This window comes from Nothoprocta perdicaria, unplaced genomic scaffold (genome assembly GCF_003342845.1).
Source record: "Nothoprocta perdicaria isolate Ctin4 unplaced genomic scaffold, notPer1 scaffold_11, whole genome shotgun sequence".
NCBI lineage: Eukaryota > Metazoa > Chordata > Aves > Tinamiformes > Tinamidae > Nothoprocta > Nothoprocta perdicaria.
Genome location: NW_020454205.1, coordinates 4,763,014 through 4,782,361, shown reverse-complemented (window position 1 = coordinate 4,782,361; position 19,348 = coordinate 4,763,014). Strand labels below are relative to the sequence as shown.

The 19,348-nt window shown below is 44.4% G+C and overlaps 2 protein-coding genes across 3 annotated transcripts; one reads left to right on the top strand and one right to left on the bottom strand.

Annotated features, from left to right (window-relative positions):
* Nucleotides 1-642: 642 nt before the first annotated feature.
* Nucleotides 643-15,274, bottom strand: LOC112955932 (shugoshin 2-like). Of its 2 annotated transcripts, none has more exons than XM_026049415.1 (8): nucleotides 15,124-15,274; nucleotides 8,476-8,651; nucleotides 8,186-8,248; nucleotides 7,358-7,452; nucleotides 5,943-6,187; nucleotides 3,116-5,074; nucleotides 1,735-1,861; nucleotides 643-894 (listed from the first exon to the last, which is right to left on the bottom strand). In XM_026049415.1, the coding sequence occupies exons 2-8, from the start codon at nucleotides 8,557-8,559 to the stop codon at nucleotides 690-692; spliced, it is 2,778 nt and encodes a 925-aa protein (XP_025905200.1). In that variant the 5' UTR covers nucleotides 8,560-8,651; nucleotides 15,124-15,274; the 3' UTR covers nucleotides 643-689. The 2 variants fall into 2 exon arrangements, with proteins under 2 accessions (XP_025905200.1, XP_025905191.1); XM_026049406.1 differs by lacking the exon at nucleotides 15,124-15,274 and adding an exon at nucleotides 8,893-9,046.
* Nucleotides 12,803-19,106, top strand: CUNH2orf80 (chromosome unknown C2orf80 homolog). The gene is made up of 7 exons (XM_026048423.1): nucleotides 12,803-12,851; nucleotides 13,687-13,768; nucleotides 14,275-14,357; nucleotides 14,496-14,583; nucleotides 15,136-15,213; nucleotides 18,289-18,376; nucleotides 18,919-19,106. The coding sequence occupies exons 1-7, from the start codon at nucleotides 12,811-12,813 to the stop codon at nucleotides 19,104-19,106; spliced, it is 648 nt and encodes a 215-aa protein (XP_025904208.1). The 5' UTR covers nucleotides 12,803-12,810.
* The last annotated feature ends 242 nt before the right edge of the window (nucleotides 19,107-19,348 follow it).

Sequence of the window (19,348 nt, the reverse complement as noted above, 5' to 3'; positions counted from 1 at the left end):
GTTTAATCTGTCCAGGGAAAGAAGTCAGTGTGGTCAGGCAGAGCATCCTTCTCCGTTCTGCCACAGGAGAAGGGAGAGGGGCCATTTTCCTGCTTACATGGAAGCACATTCCCTTGTCCTTTAGTATGCAGTTAGGTGTGTGTACCTCTGTCCTGGTGGTCCTCACAGAGGGACTCCGTCTTTAACTCTGTGGTTATGCAAATTCTCACTGACAGCAAATACGGCAGATGAAGATGTTAACGCAGGTCTCCAAGATCAGTACAGTGCTTGGAACTCTAGGGCTGTCCAAGGCTTCAGCATTCTGCCATGGGCACTACTCTCTAGTGACAGCTATACCCATAGAAAAGCTTTCTTCCACAGCGGGAAACACTAGTGACTCTTGTGCTCCAAAGCCAGGCAGCTGCAGCCCTTCCAAGCCAACGCTGGCAGCCTTGTACCCACAGGACATGAGAAGCCCTCCAGCCTGATCCTCCCTCCATGGGAGACTGGCTGCCAGTGGTGCCACACAAAGTTGCACAGAGCCTTTGCAAACAAGCACTGTAGCATTTGAAAGAGAGGAGAAAAACAAAAGTCACACAGCTTTTATACTGTTTGCATAAAACTTTATTTATAAAGTACAAATTTAATACATGAGAGATATCCTTGAAAGGATAAACAAGCTATGAGCTCAGGGCTTGCCTGTTCAACTACTATATCACTTCTGGCTCCTTGTTTCCTCCCACAGTTAGTAGCTTGTCTGCCTTGGCACTGGGACACAGTTCAGGAAGCCATTCTTCCTCCACTTTGATCTTCAAGGTCTTTGTCTTGGCTTTGGTCATTTTCTTCTTTTTGGTTTTGTAGACAGGAGAGTGGAGAAACTCTGAGTTTGTAAACGGGTCGCCCCGCCTCAGTTTGCTGCAAAAACAAAATGGTTAGATGGAACTGTCAAGGGGTTTCTTTACTATGTGTAAGAGAGTTCAATCTGCAAAGTTGGTTTATTTCTGTTTTTACTGAAATGCTCCACCAGCTGGTACCCAAGTGGTACAGTTTATTCCACTTGCAGGACAGGAGCAGTTCTGACTGTACATACCCCCTTTTGACCCATTATAACTACTTTTTGACAAAACATTAAAACTGTGACACTTTTCAGGAAGAGAAAATATAATATTACTCAGTAGTATAACAACCAAAGTTAACCTTTTGAGGTAAATGGTTCTATGCAGTAGCCATTGGAAGTACTGAATCCATAGTTTCCTTGGGAGCTGAAAAAGATACTTTTCTGGCATTCATAACTGTCAGGAAAAAGCAATACAGAACCAACCCAATCATGGAAAACACTCTCCAAACTCCAGTGTTTCCTTTACAGGTACCAGATTAAATGAAACTGCTCAACTGCTGTATAAAGAGCTCTAGATATCAGAAGCTATCACTAATTAAAACCAGAGTTCTTCCTAAGCTTTCCTCATTTATCTTGTATTTTATCCTCACGCTAACCCCCTACTACCAGTGGAGCAGCACAAAGGCAGCCTGCTCAGAGGCACATGCACTTTGGTGAGGGAAATCAAATCATTAATAGCGCGTTAGCAGGAGCCTGCACAGACAGCTGTGGTAGCTCAGAATTTTCGCTAGTTTTGGAGAGGTGTCTGTACAAACACTACAGAATTTGGAGAGAAGGACAAGGGAAGACAACGTGGCAGAGGGAGAAGGGGATGCAGCTTGGGAAGAGGCACCAAAAGAGATGGTTTAAATACTAACCTGTTGAGTTTCGGCTCTGCATAGCAGGCAGGGTCCCGTCTCCGCTTGGATCGACGTCCCAAAGCTTCTTCTGAGTCAGGGGAACACAGAGTCCCAGCATTTGTCAAGTCCCGCAGTGGACAAATCTCTGCAAAGAGATGTTCATGTGTGAATTGATCAGTGTTTCCAAAATATTTGCATACATCTTAAGAAACACAGCTGCCAAACGGAGAAGGCTGGCATTTCCAGGATTCTCCAAGCACTCTAGAGCAGGGCACCATCCCAAATCTAACACTACTTCTAGGTTCTGGACACTGTTTTTGTTCAAAAATCCCATTCCTGTTTCTCACAAGTCAGCTCATGATTCCAATTAGGTTCTTCACTGTGAAATATACACAGTGTCAATAATACTGCTAGAAGCTTGAGGCCCAGGTGTAGTAGCCTCTCTCTGTACAAACAGCAGTTGAGAGCTCTAACCCTTAAAAGTTTACAGCCTAAAGAAAAAAAAAAAAAAAGGCAAGCTCAAGGCACCCAAATAACCTAAGAGACATCTAGCATAATGGAGAAACCTGCAAGTATTTGATGCATCCTTCAAATAAGTCATCCTGGAGGGGAAAGGCAGGAAGGCAGGAGAACACATGCCTTTCTCCCTGCAAAGCACATAGCTACAACAGGCCTGCTTAGGAACAGCTGCAGGAGAGAAAACAACAATAGCTACAAAACAGCTTTCTCTTTACAGACCATGCAGTAACAGCAAGCTTCCAGAAAGACTTAGCTTAGTTCTGGAATGAGCAGTCAAGGGATACACCCTCCAAAGCCAAAGGTGGGGAAAAGCGAGGAAGAATGAAGGCAATTTTGCATTCAAGATAGCAGCTGCCACCTAAAGGTACAAAATCCCAATTCTTACAGCATTAATCAGCCAGGACCAGAAGTCTGCCATCTTCCTCACACCCTCTGCCACTACAACAGACTCTAGCAGGCACTGGTCACTACCAGGCTACTTCACTAGTACATAGACTTTTCTAAAGTAACAGACACCACGTATAGATAGCAAGGCAGGGAAAGCAAGGCCACCCAGCACATGATCTCTGCCTTTTTCACAGGATCTGTGCCTGAACAGGAAACCATAGATTCATGCAGTAATACTGATTAACACAGAGCAAATACAGCCACAAAACTCACTAACCAGCAGTTAGTTCACTGCCCACTAAGCAGAAAGTCTGGGCTCAGACCAATGATCCCAGTGGGCACCTTTTAAAAATGCTCCAGAAGCAGAGATGGTGTGTCAGACAGTGATCTTTAGCTCTAAAAAGCACAAGAGGGCAGAGGAAGAAACCTAAGCATCCATTCCATGCATTTTTATACACACTCTCCTGAGTCCCCTCCCCAGTCCACCACTTACCAGGTTTCTGCAAAGATGAACTCTCGGAATGTTCTTTAGAACTCAACTCAACCTGGTTTCTTCCTTCTGGCATTTCCTCTGCACTCCTTTCTTTAAACGTCAGAACATTCCCTGGACAAGCAGATTTCTTGGGGATTTTGCTGTCCTCAGTACCTAAGCTCCTGGAGATGGGTGGATCTGCAAGACTGGAGCCCAGAGGCAAAGCTACAGAACATCTTACAGTGGAGGATTCAAGACTGTCTGAAATGTTCATAAGATTATTTGCAAGCGAGATCTCAGCTATTTGCTCCTCAAGGAAAGCATCTGGCTTGGACAGAAGATCTGTAATGTAGGAGAACTTCCCAGGCAGGACAGTTTGCTTGGACACAAGTTCTGAACTTCCAGAATGCAGCCTGGTTCCATCACTCTGTCTGGCCAAGGAATCAGACTCTGGAGGATTAGAGGTTGTTCGCTTGCTCTGAGGCTTTGGTATGAGAGAGAGAGCTTTTTCTAAGGTATTTGTGTTGTGAGTCTGTTTCTTTTCTTGAAGGTCCCCTGTCCACTTCTTTTTGTTCTGAGCAGTCACCAGCTTCTGAACTCTGGGGATTTTGCTAGCTTTGCTCTCAGGAACATACTCAGAACGTGCAACTTCTTCCCGTTCAAAATCAGCCTTGATACAACCCAAGTTTCCTGGAAGATCCAAAGGACGTATAACGTAAGTCTTTCTGCTACATTTAGGATAATCTGAGAAATCTTTTGCACTCTCCATTGCTACTCCTTGAACACGTGGTGCAGAAACCTCCATTTCATTTCTCTGATCGTTACTATTGCCTACTATTGCCTTGATAGTCTTTCTCCTACTTGTCTTGCTTCTTTTGGGCTGTTCCTCAGCTTTAGCTTCAGATGTTTTTGTGTTCTTTGGCAGACTCTCCTCATCAGAGTCACTTCTTTGCAAAATGACCCTAGTTTTCCTGCTGGTTTTCCGTCTCATGCTCTTTGTGCTCACACTTGATGAGTCCTGCTGCAAAGTACTGATACCTGAAGTCTCTTTATTTAAGGAAAGAGAATATTGTAGACTGTGATCATCTGACAGAGCTTTATGAGTTGAGAAGGTATGAACTGGGCTTTTCAACAAGCTCTCCACACTTGGCATCTCCAAGACAGCTTCCTTTTCACCTTGTTGCAGTAAGTCCCCACTTTGCAGATTATGCAGCGGTGCTGGATTCACAACATATGTTCTTCTGGGATCTCGGACTTCAGCAGGAAAGTGGGAATGTAGGCATGTACCATGACTTCTGTTCTTCCCTTCCAAAGCACACACACAAGCTTCCTGCCTCATCTCAGGAACTTCAGACTCAGTAGAATTTGTCACTGCTTTCAGCTGAAGTTTATTTGCCTCTTGGGTGCTCTCTTCACCCTGAGGTACATCAGGGACATCTTTTGTGTTGCTTTTTATTGAATTCTTTTTCCTTTTTCTTGTGCTAGTCTTTTTAACATCTGTTTTAACAGCCGTGGTTTTGCCGTTACCTTTGCTTTTACCTTTTACAGGAATAAACTCAGGAACTTCGCTACACTTGGGATCAATTTCAGTATCACACACAGTTTCTTTGGTCTGTGGCTGATCACTGAGAACTTCTTCACTCAAAGCTTTTAAGTCAGAATCAACAGCAGTTTGAGCAGGTGAAGCCAGGCAGCTGGGTGATTGCAGCTGTTGCTGTGCATTATTTCTGTTGGAGTTGCTGTTCTCCTTCGTAACACTCCACTGGGACACTCGAGTTGAGTGTGAGAAGAAATCCTCACCTGAAAATGGAGTGCTTGTTGCAAACAGGGTAGAACGCTTCCTCCGCTGAGTAACATGCCCTTGTGAGAGACGGTCACAGAAACGTTTCACCATGTCATCGTCCTCCTGTGGAAGAGGATGACTTTCCCAGGTAAGCGCTGGCAAATTACTAGGATCTTGTTCAGTGGCAAGTAAACACTCTGTAGGAAAGAAAAAAATAAATCCTAAGACCGAGAAATGCTGATACAAAAGTCAGCTCAGTTCCACCAAAACCCACACCCTGCACATTGTCATGAATCTTGACTCTAGGAAAGGCCAGCAGGCCTTACCCAAAGTCTTTACTAGCAAGACTTTCAACTCTGCCCCTCCAAAAGCTTCATCAACATTTCCTTTGTAGCATACAGACAGGTATTCCCTAACAACTCCCAAACCTGAACACATCTATGCTTCTCCACTAACATCTTAAGAGAAGATGAAGGGCCACATCATCTCATCCCACTTATCTACCGAAGGCACGACAAAGCCAAGTAGCCACTAAGTAGTTTAGTTGGACAAGACCCAGTGCTTGGTTTAAATCATCTTCTGGGCATCTCCTCTCTCATGGTGTAAGGAGTCTGTATGAGCAGAGAATTAGAAAAGTATTGTCAGACATACCTTACCCTGCAAGGAAGGAGAGAGACCATTACTGTAGGCACATTAGGCACAGAGCTAATCTATTCTGCCCAACCATTGCCCCTGGTTTTACACAAAGATTGCTAAGCAGCATCAGAATAGCTCAACAGATACGGAAGAATGTATGTTTTATCAGGCCCACAAGGATGAGAAGCTGTGCATCCAAACAGAATCTCAAGGACAGCATACTTGCAGTTCTGGAAATCTTACGTAAATTCAGGGCAACTACCCAAGAAAATTGGTGAGTGCTCTTGAGACACTGCAAATACATCTTTCTCCCCACTGTCCCTCCCCAAAAGAGAAAGAAAACCCTGCCCCTCCAGAACAACTTTTCTGGGTCCTACATGAACCTTGACATAAACAAGTTATCCCAGAACAGAAGCAGGTAACACAAACCTCCAAGGACATCACATTCAACAGAAGCCTCTTTTGTTTCTACTGCTTCATGGGGCTTCTTCACATTTTCACTCAGCTCTTGTGGCAAAGCATCTTTGGAGACAACAGGCACAAATTCCTGGGTCTTATTGAGAACTGGTGGCTGGACATCAACCGTGGATGTTTGTACTGCTGCAGAGCTATCATCTTGCCTTCCCCCATCACACTGCTTGGAAGCAGGTGCTTTCAAGAGCACCACTGCAGGCCTGGTAAAAGAGAATGGCAGCAATGAAGCATGTTCCATAACTGAGAAGGCCCCAGAATCTAGTAGGTCAGCATCTGCTTTCACCCTCCACCCAAAACTACTGCAATGCAATTCTGAAAGCTTTAGATGTTTGTGAATAGCACACCCTGCCTCACCAGGACTGATCTCCCATTTTGAGACAAGTACAACTCATAAGGAAGGCACACCCACAGACACAGAAGTAAGAAAAAGATACTGAAGCAACAAGAAAAGCCTTTCAGCACACAGGTTGCAACTGGAATTCCTTCTGTGAAATGCCAGCCACGTTGGTTAGTGGTCTGTGGGCAGCTCCCTCTGGGAAGCAAGAGTTCCCTTGTTACAAAGGAGAGACTAGACAAAAAAGAAACAGAAAACACCAACACATCCTAAAAGATCCTACTTTAGCTTTCCTCCTAAAAACATAAGCTTTCATCATACAAGCAGAAGACTATTAATCATTTTTATGTAACAAACAACTGCAGCATCTAATCTCTGCAATGTTCTCTGGTGTACAGAGCATGGAGATGTACTGACGCAGCCACTTCTCCCAGCAATACCAGCTGGTATCAGGCACAGTACCTTCTTTTTCCTGCAAACCTACTTACTCTGGAATCTTTGGATAACCACAGCAGAACACATATGGCATTATAAAGACATACCAGCTGTTTTATGAAAAGGCACACTTAAAGGTACAACTTCTGAGCACACAGATACATATATATTTACTGACCACATGCATTTAAGCTATGTGCATGCTTAAATGCTCTACTAGAAAATAAGACTGTCATGAGCAAACATGAGGTGCAACTGTTTACAATAGCACAATAAGTTTAAAAAACAGGTTCCGAAGAACCTACCACTTAAGTGAGGCAGCACAGAAGACAAAAGAAATCTGCAGTGTGCATTAGCTGCAAAGAAAGAACTATAAGAAATATGCATTCAAACCAAGCTGGGAGAAGGGAGCTGATGCACACAACTGGCAGCAGGGCAATTAAGAAAAACAATAGCAGCAGAAAGACACAGAGTAAGGAAAAACACAGAATAGGGGCATTCCAGAAAGCAATCAAATGAGGGTACATGTAAAATACCAGAAAAAGGTTAGCATATCAAAATCCAGAAGGAGCTTGGTAGTATTTGACATTTTCAGGCTTACCTCACAAGCTGACCGTCTGTGGTATCATCAGCCCAGCTATCTTCTGTTATGTTGTTCTTCTGGCCATTGGACAGGGAGGCAAAACTTGTATAGAACTGGGGAGCACAGCAACAGATGGGTGGTTTTAAAAGCTCTTGCCTCAGCACACAAACAGCTGAAACTCCACATCACTTTAGTAGAGTCATTGGACTCCAAGCCCCTGGGAAGCCTGTCCAGTACTATCAGTAACCCTCTCCCTTCTAAACAGGGCAGTTAGAGGGCCCTCTGTTCCACTCAAAAAAGGTTCAACAAAACTGCATTTACAATGTCCTGATCAAGTCTCCCCTGAACATATCATCCATCCTGGTCACAGGTTACAGCTGCAACAAACCTCAGAGGGTTTTGTTGCCTTATGAAAATCACTTACAGCACAAATATGCAATAAACTGCAGCAGTTTACATCTCCATGCTCTCATATATATATATTTATATATATACACATATGTAAAATGATAAACTAAATAGATAACAGTATATATAAAACTCATTGCCATGTCAATTTCATATCTATAAACATATACGTCATTTAAAAAAAGGCATCTCCTGGTCAATATACCTAGTGACCCAGAGGAAGGCAGACCCAGAGGTATAACTGTAGCCTTTCTTGTAAAAGAAACTACCTGAGACACAGCTCTGGAAATCATTATAAACAAGTTAAAAATGCATCCAGGCAAAGAGACAAAAAGAAGGCATTAAACACTCGGTTAAGCAGGTGACACACAGCAAGAGACAGAGACACAGCCTCCTTCCCAGCACAACAAGCACATGCTCTCCAACCCCGTGGCTTACCTCAGAGAGCCGAGCCGTCTTAATAACTGCCATAAGTTTTTCCATTTCTTTCAGGGTGCTATTCTACGGTGAGACAATAGAGAGAAAAAACATAAAGATGTTAAATCAACTTGTCTCTTCCAACAAGGATGCAGTTAACCAGAGCAAGAAACAGCCCTGCTGGGGAGGGCTCAAGATCAAGCAGGGATCAAGATCTGCGAGATGTTTCGGACCCAGAGGGCACAGAGGATGAGCTGGCGCCCACCAACCCAAGGCTGCAGCTGCATGCCCTGCCCATGTCAGTGCCATACCAGGAAGCAGAGCTTGTGGCGCAGGGCAGCGTTGTGGAAGTGGCACTGCTCCACCTCCTTCTGCAGGACCGCTCTCTCCTGCATGAGCCGCTGCGCGTTGGCCTTCTCCGCGTTGAGGGCCAGCGCCAGCGCTTTGTTGTTGCGCTTCAGGGAGACTTTAATAGTGGACGAGTTATCTGTTAGGAAGAGAGAAGCGTCTAATTGGGAGCAGCCACAGACTCACCTGTGCTCGCTTCTCCCCCAGGCCCTTATCTCCATGTCCCTGTAATATCATGCAAAACCAGCAGCATACTAGGAAAATTGCCTTTCATAATCTACAACTTGATTTTTTTTTTGCCTTTTTTTTTTTTTTTTTTTTTTTCCGAAAAACAAACAGCAGCGCCGCCCGCCGCCCCCCGTCCCCGCCGCGCCCCTCACTGATGATCTTGGTCTTGATCCGGGAGGCGAGCGAGGCGTTCAGCTTGGCGGCGCGCAGGGCGCCCTGCTTCTTCTCCCGCATCCGCTCCCGCGCGCCCTGCAGACCGAAGAAGGAGGTTTCCCAGGCCTCGCGGGACGCCATGGCTGCGGGCAGCGAGCGGCGGGTGCTCGGCTCGGCCCCGCTTAGCCGGGCGCGGAGGCAGGACAAGACAGGGGAGGAAACGTTCGCGCCCGCCGCACTTTTGAATACAAACATGGCGGCGCGCGCCCCGCCCCGCCGCCATGTCGCGCCGCCGGCAGCACCGCCCCGCGCCGCCATGACACGCGCGGTGACTGATGCATTAACTGATGAATTGCGGGATTTGCTAAATAAAGGGACTCCCTGCAATTCCATTCAGTACTGAAATAAATAAGCATCCTTCGGGGGACAGGCAGCCCTGCAAGTCCCGGCCTTGCCCTGGGGAGCGATGCTGCGGACACGCAGGTTTCCCCCTTCACCTTAGTTCTCGCTCCGGGGAAGCCGTGACGGGCACTGGCAGCACCGTGCTGTGCACCACGGGGCTAAAAGCACTTCTCCAATACATACGCTAGCTGCACACAGGAGAAATTCCACAAGCCCAAACTTGTACCCCAAACTGCCACAAGAGGGACGAGAGGGGAGTTACCACAGCCACCCACAGGGTTTTCTTGCTGCGTATGTCTGAACACAGGGTAGATACTGCAGCCAACAGAGCACCAGGTTGCACATCACTCATCCAAAAACTGCTCTCTCACTCAGAGCACCGTGGATGTTGCTAATCGGCCCATTTCACAAAACACCCTGTCTGCATAGCCCTATTTAAACAGGGCAAATCTTTGCCACATGACATTGCAGATCACTTGGGTTTCAACAAGCCATTAGGCAAGTGCATGCAAAAAAAAGCCAAGCAGGAGAATTAACTGCCAAGAGCACTTGCTGCTCAAGAAGGCTCTGAGCTGCAAATCAATGGAGAATGGGGAAATACATATGGAGAATACTGAGGCTACTGCCACAGCTCTTAAACTCTTCCCTGGCTGCTATTTTGCATCAGTTAAGAGCACAAACACAGCCTGTGCCACCTGCACAGGCACAAGGACATTTCCTACATTCAGAGAAGCAGCAGGAGCCAACAACAGCCCATGGCTAAAGACCAGCCTCATCTGGTGGAAAAGTCCCTTTCCTCATTTCACTTTGCTGCATAACAATAGACAGGCTACAATTAGCTGGACTCTTGCTCCGACTTGGCACCTTGTGACAGCCACTTTCCATGGTAGCTTGCCCATACCAGCACATACACCCTGGGTAGATGGGACTGAAGGAGACACAGGCAGTGGATATTGCTTCTTAAAGCCAAGCAAACAGCTGTATAGAAGACAGAGGGCTGCTGTAACACCTGCCAGGAGGACACTCTCAAAATCAAATCCAGCACAGTTGCCAGCCCCAAGCTAGGAAAAATGATGGGAAAGACCCAGTCTTGCTGCTTAGCTTGCTGCAGGGGCAGACAAATTTTAAGAAAGGCCATGGGTATGTAATGTTTCTGGGAAGCCATCCCCAAACTCCATTCTCTCCCAACAGCTGAGAGCATGGCTTTCTGCACTGCAACTCTGGTAGAAAGAGCAGGCAGCAGAGCTGTGTCCACCACCATTGCCTTTTGCAGCACACATCTTTTGAAAAGAGAGCAGTAAAATGAAATAAGAGAGAGAAAGGTTAGCACAAAATGCTTACAGAATTTCTGCAAGCAGCAAGAAGATAGTTTCCTGGAAAAGAGCTACATCTCATAACAATATAGCTGCTTTTGTAACTTGAGTCATCACAAAGCCTTGGCACAGGCTGCTCAGGGAAGTAGTGATGTCACCATCCTTGGCAGTGTCCAAGAAATGCGGAGGTAAGGTGCATAGGGACATAGTTTAATAGGTATAGTGTTGAGGGGATTACAACTGGACTCTATGATCTCAAAGGTCTTTTCCAACCATAATGATTCTATGAAAGAGGCAACAGCATGTTCAAATGTTATAAACTCATTGCTATTGTTTACTTGGTAAGCAGCTAAGACCAGAAGTACAGTCCTAGGAAAACCAATTGCCTGTTCCCCTCCTGCATTCACTCCTGCAGCCTACAAACCCCTTCCTCCTCTACAAGTGCAATGGTTCTTGCTGCCTTGTTAATTATGGTGATGCACAGTCCTGCGTACACTGCAAGGGCAGCAGCAGAGTTTAGTAATTTGCATTGGCATTTCTGGGCTCTTACCACAAAAATATGGTGTGAAGAAAGAGCAAATATAGGATCCTTCATGCTTACCATCAACACTGCAGATGAAACCCAAGACAAGCTCCTATCAGGAAGCAGGTCTAGATTTTCACTGTTCCATAATTTTACTTCTGAATATCAATAGCTTCTTTTACAAGCAATTACATTTCATCAGAAAACCCACTGAAAAGACTCCACCTTCCTTGATAGCCAGTCATCTCTACTTTCAACAGTCTGCTCAGCAGAGAAACTGAATGCTTAGAAATGTAAAAGGATCCTTCAACCTGAGCCTGATAGCACACCTCTTGATGGAGGTTTCATATCATGTGTTTTTCTTTTCTTTTAATTTCTTTTAGCTCAGCAGCATTGTTTCCAAGCAACCAGAGAAGGCTTCAGCCCTGCACAGCCATAGCCTAATTCCCTGGCACGCAAGCTCAGGGACAGAAGCAAGAAAGGAACAGCAGCATCTAGAGGGAATTCCTCCTCAGAGATACCTGGAGGCAAGGAGGCTCCAAACCTGGATCCTGAGGCCCACTCCAAAGAGTTTGACACAGGTAGTGCATGATTTCTTGTGTACATGTGGGACAGAGAGAAAGCATAAGGAGACCATATCCAGTCACAGATGAGCTCTCCAAGCATGGCCTGTTTTTCTTTCAGTATTTATTATAATTCATAGGCAGGTCTTTTCTGAACAACCCTGTTCAAGCCAGGAATATTCCAGATATAGCCTTTTGCTGCCTAGTGTGATGTGCATGCTTACTACTTTGAAGCCTTTGACCCAGTGGCACTAGTTATAAATGCTGCACAAGCATCAAGTGTGGTATTAACAACCTCACAGGTTTTAATCAGCCATATGCTGACTCTGAGAATCCATCCCAGTATACTTGGTTATACAGCTGAGATGGAGTTTGGGACCTCTGTTTGCATTAGAAAACTTATGTACTTGCTACTTGTTTGGGCTTCTGTGGCTGGCATTAGAAAACTTATGTACTTGCTACTTGTTTGGGCTTCTGTGGCTGTGAATTATTGAGCTGAGAAGTCTACATTGTGATTTTATAATTGGTGGATCAAGGTGCTGGCTACTCTTCTTTCTATATCATGTCTAGACAGCTGCTATCTTTTGCCCTCCAGACTGTCCTCTTCCCAGTCCATTCGGTGAACTATAGCCAATTGTTTGCCTGTCTCCATCCCTTCTTTTTACCATACAGGTCTGAATAATACACACAATAGGGAAGAAAAGCCATTTGCTAAGAAGTTGGAAGGATGTACAGGTGTACAACTGCAGTAAATCTATAATATGAAAGAACATACATCACTATGATAGGGATGCAAGAAACCTGCTAGCTGAAGTATCATATTAAGGACAGATACTCATCATAAATGGGTCCATCCCACCCCTTTTCCATCACCAAACTCCTTGCTCTCTCTTTCAGTGCTGGGCATGCTGTCTTTTTCTTGACTGTTTTCTCTCCAGTTTTGCTACTTGGGAATTGGTTTTGGTCAGATTGTTGTAGGAGTTTAAGTATCCCATACACTTGTGTGCGTTTTTACTTTACTCACTATGAAAGAGACATTTGGTCAGATGCACGTTCTTCTCTACCACATTTCAGTGGGCCATTAACCTCACAGTGACCACCAGAACAGCCCTGACCATGGAAAGAAGATGCTTAAAGAGAGAGATAGAAAAACTCCTGTAAGTACTCTGCTCACAGTTCCTACACTGAATTTGAGACAGACTGGCTTTAAATTACAACAGGTTGTATAACTTGGCTGGATGACAGCTGTAAATCTTTAGTCTTTTCTTGCTGGAAAGCATGGACAGACTTCCTTTTACATACTCCTAACTTCCTAACATGCCCTATAGTCTGCAGCACAACAAAGCATGACTGCACAGGTGGAAGCAGAGAGGTCTCACTCCCACTAGCACAGAACAAGGTCTGGGTTGTTCAGGGAGTACAGAGTTCTTGCCTTGCCATGCACCCAGCATATGTCGAGGGCATCTGCTATAAGGAGGAGCCTGTTTGTTCATGCAGCAGAGCCTTTTTCTCTGAGATAAAATGCCTAGCAAACAGCTTCTGAGGGATGTAAAATGATGCTCCCTCTATTGAATGCCAGCCCTTGCCTGCTCTCCTTGCACACATCAGTACTGCCAATCTCAGGAAACATTGCAGACTCTCCATTAATGAGAAAAATCTAGCATCAGTGAAGCAGCTCTCTGGGCTGTATTCTTAAATCTTTGCTGTGAGGCTCCAGGCATGTAACACTTCATATTTGTGCTTCTTTCATTTTAAACCATCTGAGGAAGACAGCAACGTAGTCTGAGGGAAGATAAAGCTGTCCATGATGAAAGGAAAACAAACAAAAAAACCCCTAATGGCTCTACTAATCAGGATGGGTCTAGAAGGAATCTCACAGCAGATTCCAATCAGCCCTAAATTTACACTGACCTTAGATTCACCTATTGTATCTCTTCTTGTACTGGACTGCTTAAAACATGTGGTAATTCCAAGTTGCTCTCTTGCTTTAAGGAGTGATTACATTGGCATCAGACTACGAGAAAATGAATTTGATCCAAGAGGACAAAGGCAGTCCACATTTCTAGATGACATGGTAATCTGTCTTATTATCAATCCTACACCCTTTATCTACAGGGCTTGTGAGACCTCTGTAGCACATCAGTTTGCACACCTAAATATGCTGTTCTTTACAGAGAATAGTAGAAGTCTGTCACTACTATTTAGAGAGACTGGCAGTGCCTAACACCCATGTGTAACATATGCAAGAAACTGAATTCTAATTTTACAGATAGACTGAGCTCATCAATAAAGGACACTTGAAAAGGTTCAAGTCAACCGTCTGAAAAGACATGCACATAAACTAGTGTTAGCACATAAATTCTTTCAGCTGAACTTAGCAAGTCTTCTGAGGCATGTTTAAAGTGCCTCGAACCTCAGCAAGTGTCCTACAGTTGGTGAGATAACATCTGCATGCACTGGCCTGCAAGTGCCAGTGCCTGCAAGTGCAAGTGCCTGCAATCTATCCCTGTATTCCTCCAGTCTCTCATTCTTTGGTCAAGTGATTACAGCAGAACACTTGGGTTTCTTCTCTCTTCCCAGGCTCATTACAACTTGGCCCTCAGTGTTGCTTTGCTGTGGCTAAATGACTCAGATGCTCAGCCTCTGCTGACCAAAGAGGCCATGTGAGTATTGCAAAGTCAAGGTCCTAAGCTGCAATGGGCTACACCAGCATGAAAACAGCAAAAGCAACAGTGAATCAGTCCAGCACTTTTTGGCTTTTGTAACATCAGGCTAATCATCTTGTTCAAAACACCTCACAGGAATTCCGCAGCTTTCAGCAGATACATGTATCCCAACCGAACCGAAAGAGAAGCTATGATATTATCTTCATATGCTGGAATATTAATGGTAAGAGAGCAAGATCAAAATCTTTTGCTCTATGGCAGACATTGAAATACCCCTTGTACCCTGCAGGTCTTTGCTTATAGAAAGCACAGCACACAAAGAGGTTACAGATCTGAATCATTTTATCAGGTCACCATTAAGTTTTGTTCAGGCTGAAAAAGCAAAACAGGTAGTTTCAATAGGTGATGTTTTGAGTGTGTATCAGTAATTATCTTGTCTCACTCCTAAGGGGTGTCAGTACAAAGCAATGATGGAAGTAGAGCACAAGCAGAGTGTAACAATCCCAAATATACCTACCTTAAGCTCTCATGGGACTCTGATAGGGGAGCAGAGGACTCACTTTGTTCTCCCCCCTCATATATTCCTATATTTATTTTCAGGCCCTCTAAGAGTTATAGGACCAAGTCTCAGTAAGATATATACTATGAACATGAAACAATACTAATAATTCAAGTGAAAATTGTTGCAAAATTTAAAGGAAAGTATTAGCTGGGTTTCATGCACTCACTTTAAAGAATACTTTAAGAGCTGACTTCACCTTACCTGTTTCCACAGAACAGCATTCCTGTTGAAGATATCTTTGAAATTTACAGCATGGGTCCCTCAGCAACACGCTGGCAGCGATCTGCCAAAGTGAGTGACTTGCAGATGTATGTCTTGTAGGGCTCTAGATGAAGACCTCACTCGTAGCAGCCTGGTCCAGCACATGAGGTTGGCATTCAGTGGCTCTCCCACTTATCTCTAAATCCTTCAGCATTTCCCTTCTTCCTTCCCCTTTGGATTAAATCCTGTCCAACTGGCCCCATTTCTCAGTTCCACACTTCTTCCACCAGGACTTAGAGCTGTGTGCCTGGCCGTGCAGCCATGTGTAAGGCCACCATGTGAGGTGACAGTTATGCACAGTGCATCTCAGCCCTCCTGCCAATCCAAAGTGTCAAACCTACCAAATCCAGAGCATTTCTTAATTTCTTGCAGATCATATTGTCTAGCTATTATAGCTACTCTATCTCATTCTCCCATACTAATAAAAAATGATATATAAATTGCTTTCTGCAGAATTACTACTGTTAGCCCAGCAGTGTTTTGGAGCAAAGCATGTAAATAGTAATAAGCTCTCCTGTCTCCCTGGTGCATTGCAGTACAAGCATTTAGGTATTTAAGATCATGGTAGCATGACTATTTGAAACTGGTGCTTGCTGGCTTCCTTTGGGATTGTTCAGTGTCTGCCAAAGATGTAGTGTCTGGGTCTTCCTCCATACACTCAGGCTTTCCCCCCTCAAGTCCCCATTCTCATTTGGGACTGGAGAAGGCCCAACCTTTGCTAGCATTTGGCCTTTGAGCCCACACTGCTCAGCCTCCAAGGAGCCAAAGATGATCCCAGCATATGCTATGAGCTTTTCCTAAAGGAGCAACAGACCCACATAGCTCAGCTCTGCCACACTTAAGCCCTTCTCTCCTGCACAGCCTCTGCAGATCCTTCATTGTCTTGATCCATTCTTTCTTCAAGTTGATAAACCTTCCTGCCTAGCAACCGAACAAGTGGTCTGAGATTAGGCATTTTTCAGAAGAACCAAAAATGTTAAATCCCATATATTAAAAGTTTGGCTAAAGATTTCTACCAGGGATCTCTTCCTACATCTCCAATTCTCAGTAAGCTACTTCCTGTTGCTTAGCAGGGTGTGAGAACACTTCAGGTCTAGGGGTCCCAGTTTTAGCCAGCTTCATGAAAAATTTAGTGCAAGGTTACTGAAACCATATCAAGTAGTAACTCAGAGCAACTCACATAAGCATTACATGATGCTGTTTAAGGAGACTCAGCATCTGCACTCTAGAAATCCTCCCTGAACCTCAGTGAAGGCACTCCTCAGAAAGCCTTAGCTTCTCTCTGATGCAATAAAAAGATGAACAAGAGAACAGGGCCAAGGCAATTTCTCACTTGCAGTGAATTACAGTCCTTTGCAAGATGGACACAAATTTAACAGAACAAACCAGCAACTGACTGCAAGATTACCTGTTACCTGTCCATCAGCAGGGAGTAGATACTCTTCCAGAGTCTGGAGATACCCCTGTATCAGATCAAACAATAGAAAAGGAAAGTGTGCCCAAGGTTTTATTATTCCATTATGGCAGAGAATAGAAATAATATTATCCTACTTTACTAATGATCGACCAGAACAGATTAAATGACTTGCCCAAGGTCAGCAATATCTGTGGCAGAGCCATAAAGCCTGAATCTTTTTTCAGACTTAAAAGCCTTTCCTGAGAGAAGCAGAATATATTTCCTCAGGCACAGTGCTTTGATAATATGGTTCACTGTCAGCCCCTACATCAGAGCTGAATACAGAGAACAAGTGTACCTGAGCAAAAACCTCCATACCATCAGAAAAATCCTAGACAAAAGAGAAAGTTACTCCAACTTGGCTGATTGGATCTTGTGATAATAGCCCTGTACATTTCACCAGTTAAGATTCTTCAGTCTTTCCTTGCCCTGACCCCAATGCCAACAATTAGCCCCAGTCTTAAAAGGGATAATCTATCCTCAAAACTCCTCACAGGGTTTTCAGCATTGCTGGCACCACACACCTTGCAGAATCCACCCCAGATAGGAAGCATGTCCTGCAGGTCCTACAGAGATCAGAATTGCTTCACAGGGGCCTGGCTTGTGTAAACAGGTCCAGGGTTTAGCCATATCTGCCCTTTAAAACCATAGAAAGGTTTATAATCATTAATTCATAACTTAAAGTCACAGGAATACTTTACTGTATGACCTAGCTATTTAACAAAGGAGCATTTGTGTTGGAATAAATAGGTTTTATTTTCAGTGATGCAAAGTTTGTTTTCCAAGCCATCATTAAAAGCTGCTGTGGAATTGTAATCAGACTATAATAGGTGATTCACATGTAATGCACAGTATTTCTGAGGGTTTATAAAATACTTAATTATATTTAATCTTAATATTAATGATGGACTGCCACCCAGTGTCCAAAAAAGGACAGAGCTGCACTTTATAACTCAATGGTTACATATATCAGAAAGAACCCTGGTCATGACCTCTCCTGACTGAATTATCCCATCCAATCCTATTTAGGGACCTCTCACAACCTGTCCTTTCAGCACATGGATCTTCCACACTGCTCCAGTGGGTAGCTTTTGCTATGAACATTATACTATATTTTTACTATTGTGCTCCTTATGGCACAAATCCTTTTATTTTTCCTATGAACTTCCACTGCAGAATATTTTTAGAAGCATTCCTTCTCAGCTCACACCACACAGTACAGAAGAGTGAGGTTTTCTTGTAAGCTTTTCTAGCTACTCTTTTTCAAAAAAGCTTCAATTCATATCCTGATATTCTCAAGACAAGGAACTCATGTAATCTTGCCCTTCCCTAGCACCTGTCTCTGGTGGGGTTGGGATACTTCCTTGATAGTCATAAGGTGGCAAGGTTATAAATCTTCTGAAGAGGAAGCCACAGCGCTGTTACCAGGATCTCCAGTTTCCATTTCAGCAGGTAATGCTGCTTAGTTTTAAGCCTGGACTTAAGCTCATTCGCACTCTGTGAGAAGGGAACAGAAATGATTTGCTGAGGTTGGAGACTAAGGGTAATTAATTTTCCAAAGTCCTAATCAGTTTAAGAGGTTAAAGCTACTGTTTTCATTAACAGTAACAAGCAAAATTGTACTAACCTGTGCATTCTTGTCCTTCCAGAATCACTGGATTCACCCTTTCAACCTCTCCCTGCACCCCTTTGCCATGCTGGCTGCCCCGCGAGCTGCAGAGCACGCCTGGAAGCAAAGTGAGCACATTCCACCCCAGCAACCTGCAGAGCCAGGGCAGGGGACACAGGGCAGCAGCTGCCTGTCCCAGCCCTGCCACCGCATTACAGCCCACAGAGCTCTAGCAGCTACATGTAAAAAGGATCACGTTAACCCTTCTGTGCCCATCCCAGGCATGGGGATCTCCCCACTGCATCCCAGAAACACTATCTAGCTCAGGCTCAAATTCATGATAATTGCAAAACAAGTATGTCATTCTCAAGTTGAGGTGTAACATTATATATGTAAAATTACCCATTTCTGTAGTAGGTTCAGCCTTCCCATCTGACAAGCACCTGTTTGTTCTAAGCTTGGACTAATACTTGGACTTGCACAAAGGTTGATTATGCTATTAGCAAACTTTCTTCCCTGCCACTTCTCCAAATGCAGCAAAAAAGAGAAAACAACATACAGAAGAATTTGATACTGGTACCCTTTACCTCCAACCATTTAACACAGCTGATCCAATGCCCAGGAGCACTGTGTGTGCCTAACACAATGCTTGGCTTTCTTCCCTTCTAAGGCTTCAAGTACCAAAGAGCATCAGCAAATAAAAAAAACAACCCTGCTTCAACAAGGAGAACTAACAAGGACAGGAAGCACCTTGACTCACTGACCCAAAGAAAGCAGCAGGATGACAAAGTAGGTCTGAAAGTTTCACACAAGTCAGCAAGACATTTTTGCAATAACATCTCTAAATATCACAGCTAGAGTGGCCCCTCTGGCCACCCAGAACCCACAAAGCCTTTATAGGCACATCTTAGTTCTGTGTGGCATAAGAAGTTTCACAGAAGTGCTAATTTATGTACAGCAGTCCTAATTTTGACATTCATGACCATTACATCCTTGAGTGTCACTCATGAGTCAGAAAGCCACATTCCCAGAATATTCTCAATACGCACACACAAAAAGCTCTCAACAGATATTCACTGCAAGACACATTCACTGCCATC

What these genes read in the sequence shown, in the direction of transcription:
- LOC112955932 (XM_026049406.1), bottom strand. Translation starts at nt 9,034, where the DNA reads ATGGCGTCCCGCGAGGCCTGGGAAACCTCCTTCTTCGGTCTGCAGGGC. An exon ending in TGAATGTGATGTCCTTGGAG is followed by an intron (nt 5,075 to 5,942) that starts GTTTGTGTTACC and finishes TCTTTCCTACAG; the next exon opens with AGTGTTTACTTGCCACTGAA. An exon ending in GCAGAGCCGAAACTCAACAG is followed by an intron (nt 895 to 1,734) that starts GTTAGTATTTAA and finishes TTGTTTTTGCAG; the next exon opens with CAAACTGAGGCGGGGCGACC.
- CUNH2orf80 (XM_026048423.1), top strand. Translation starts at nt 12,811, where the DNA reads ATGGAAAGAAGATGCTTAAAGAGAGAGATAGAAAAACTCCT. An exon ending in CTGCTGACCAAAGAGGCCAT is followed by an intron (nt 14,358 to 14,495) that starts GTGAGTATTGCA and finishes AACACCTCACAG; the next exon opens with GAATTCCGCAGCTTTCAGCA. An exon ending in AGAGCACGCCTGGAAGCAAA is followed by an intron (nt 18,377 to 18,918) that starts GTGAGCACATTC and finishes TTCCCTTCTAAG; the next exon opens with GCTTCAAGTACCAAAGAGCA.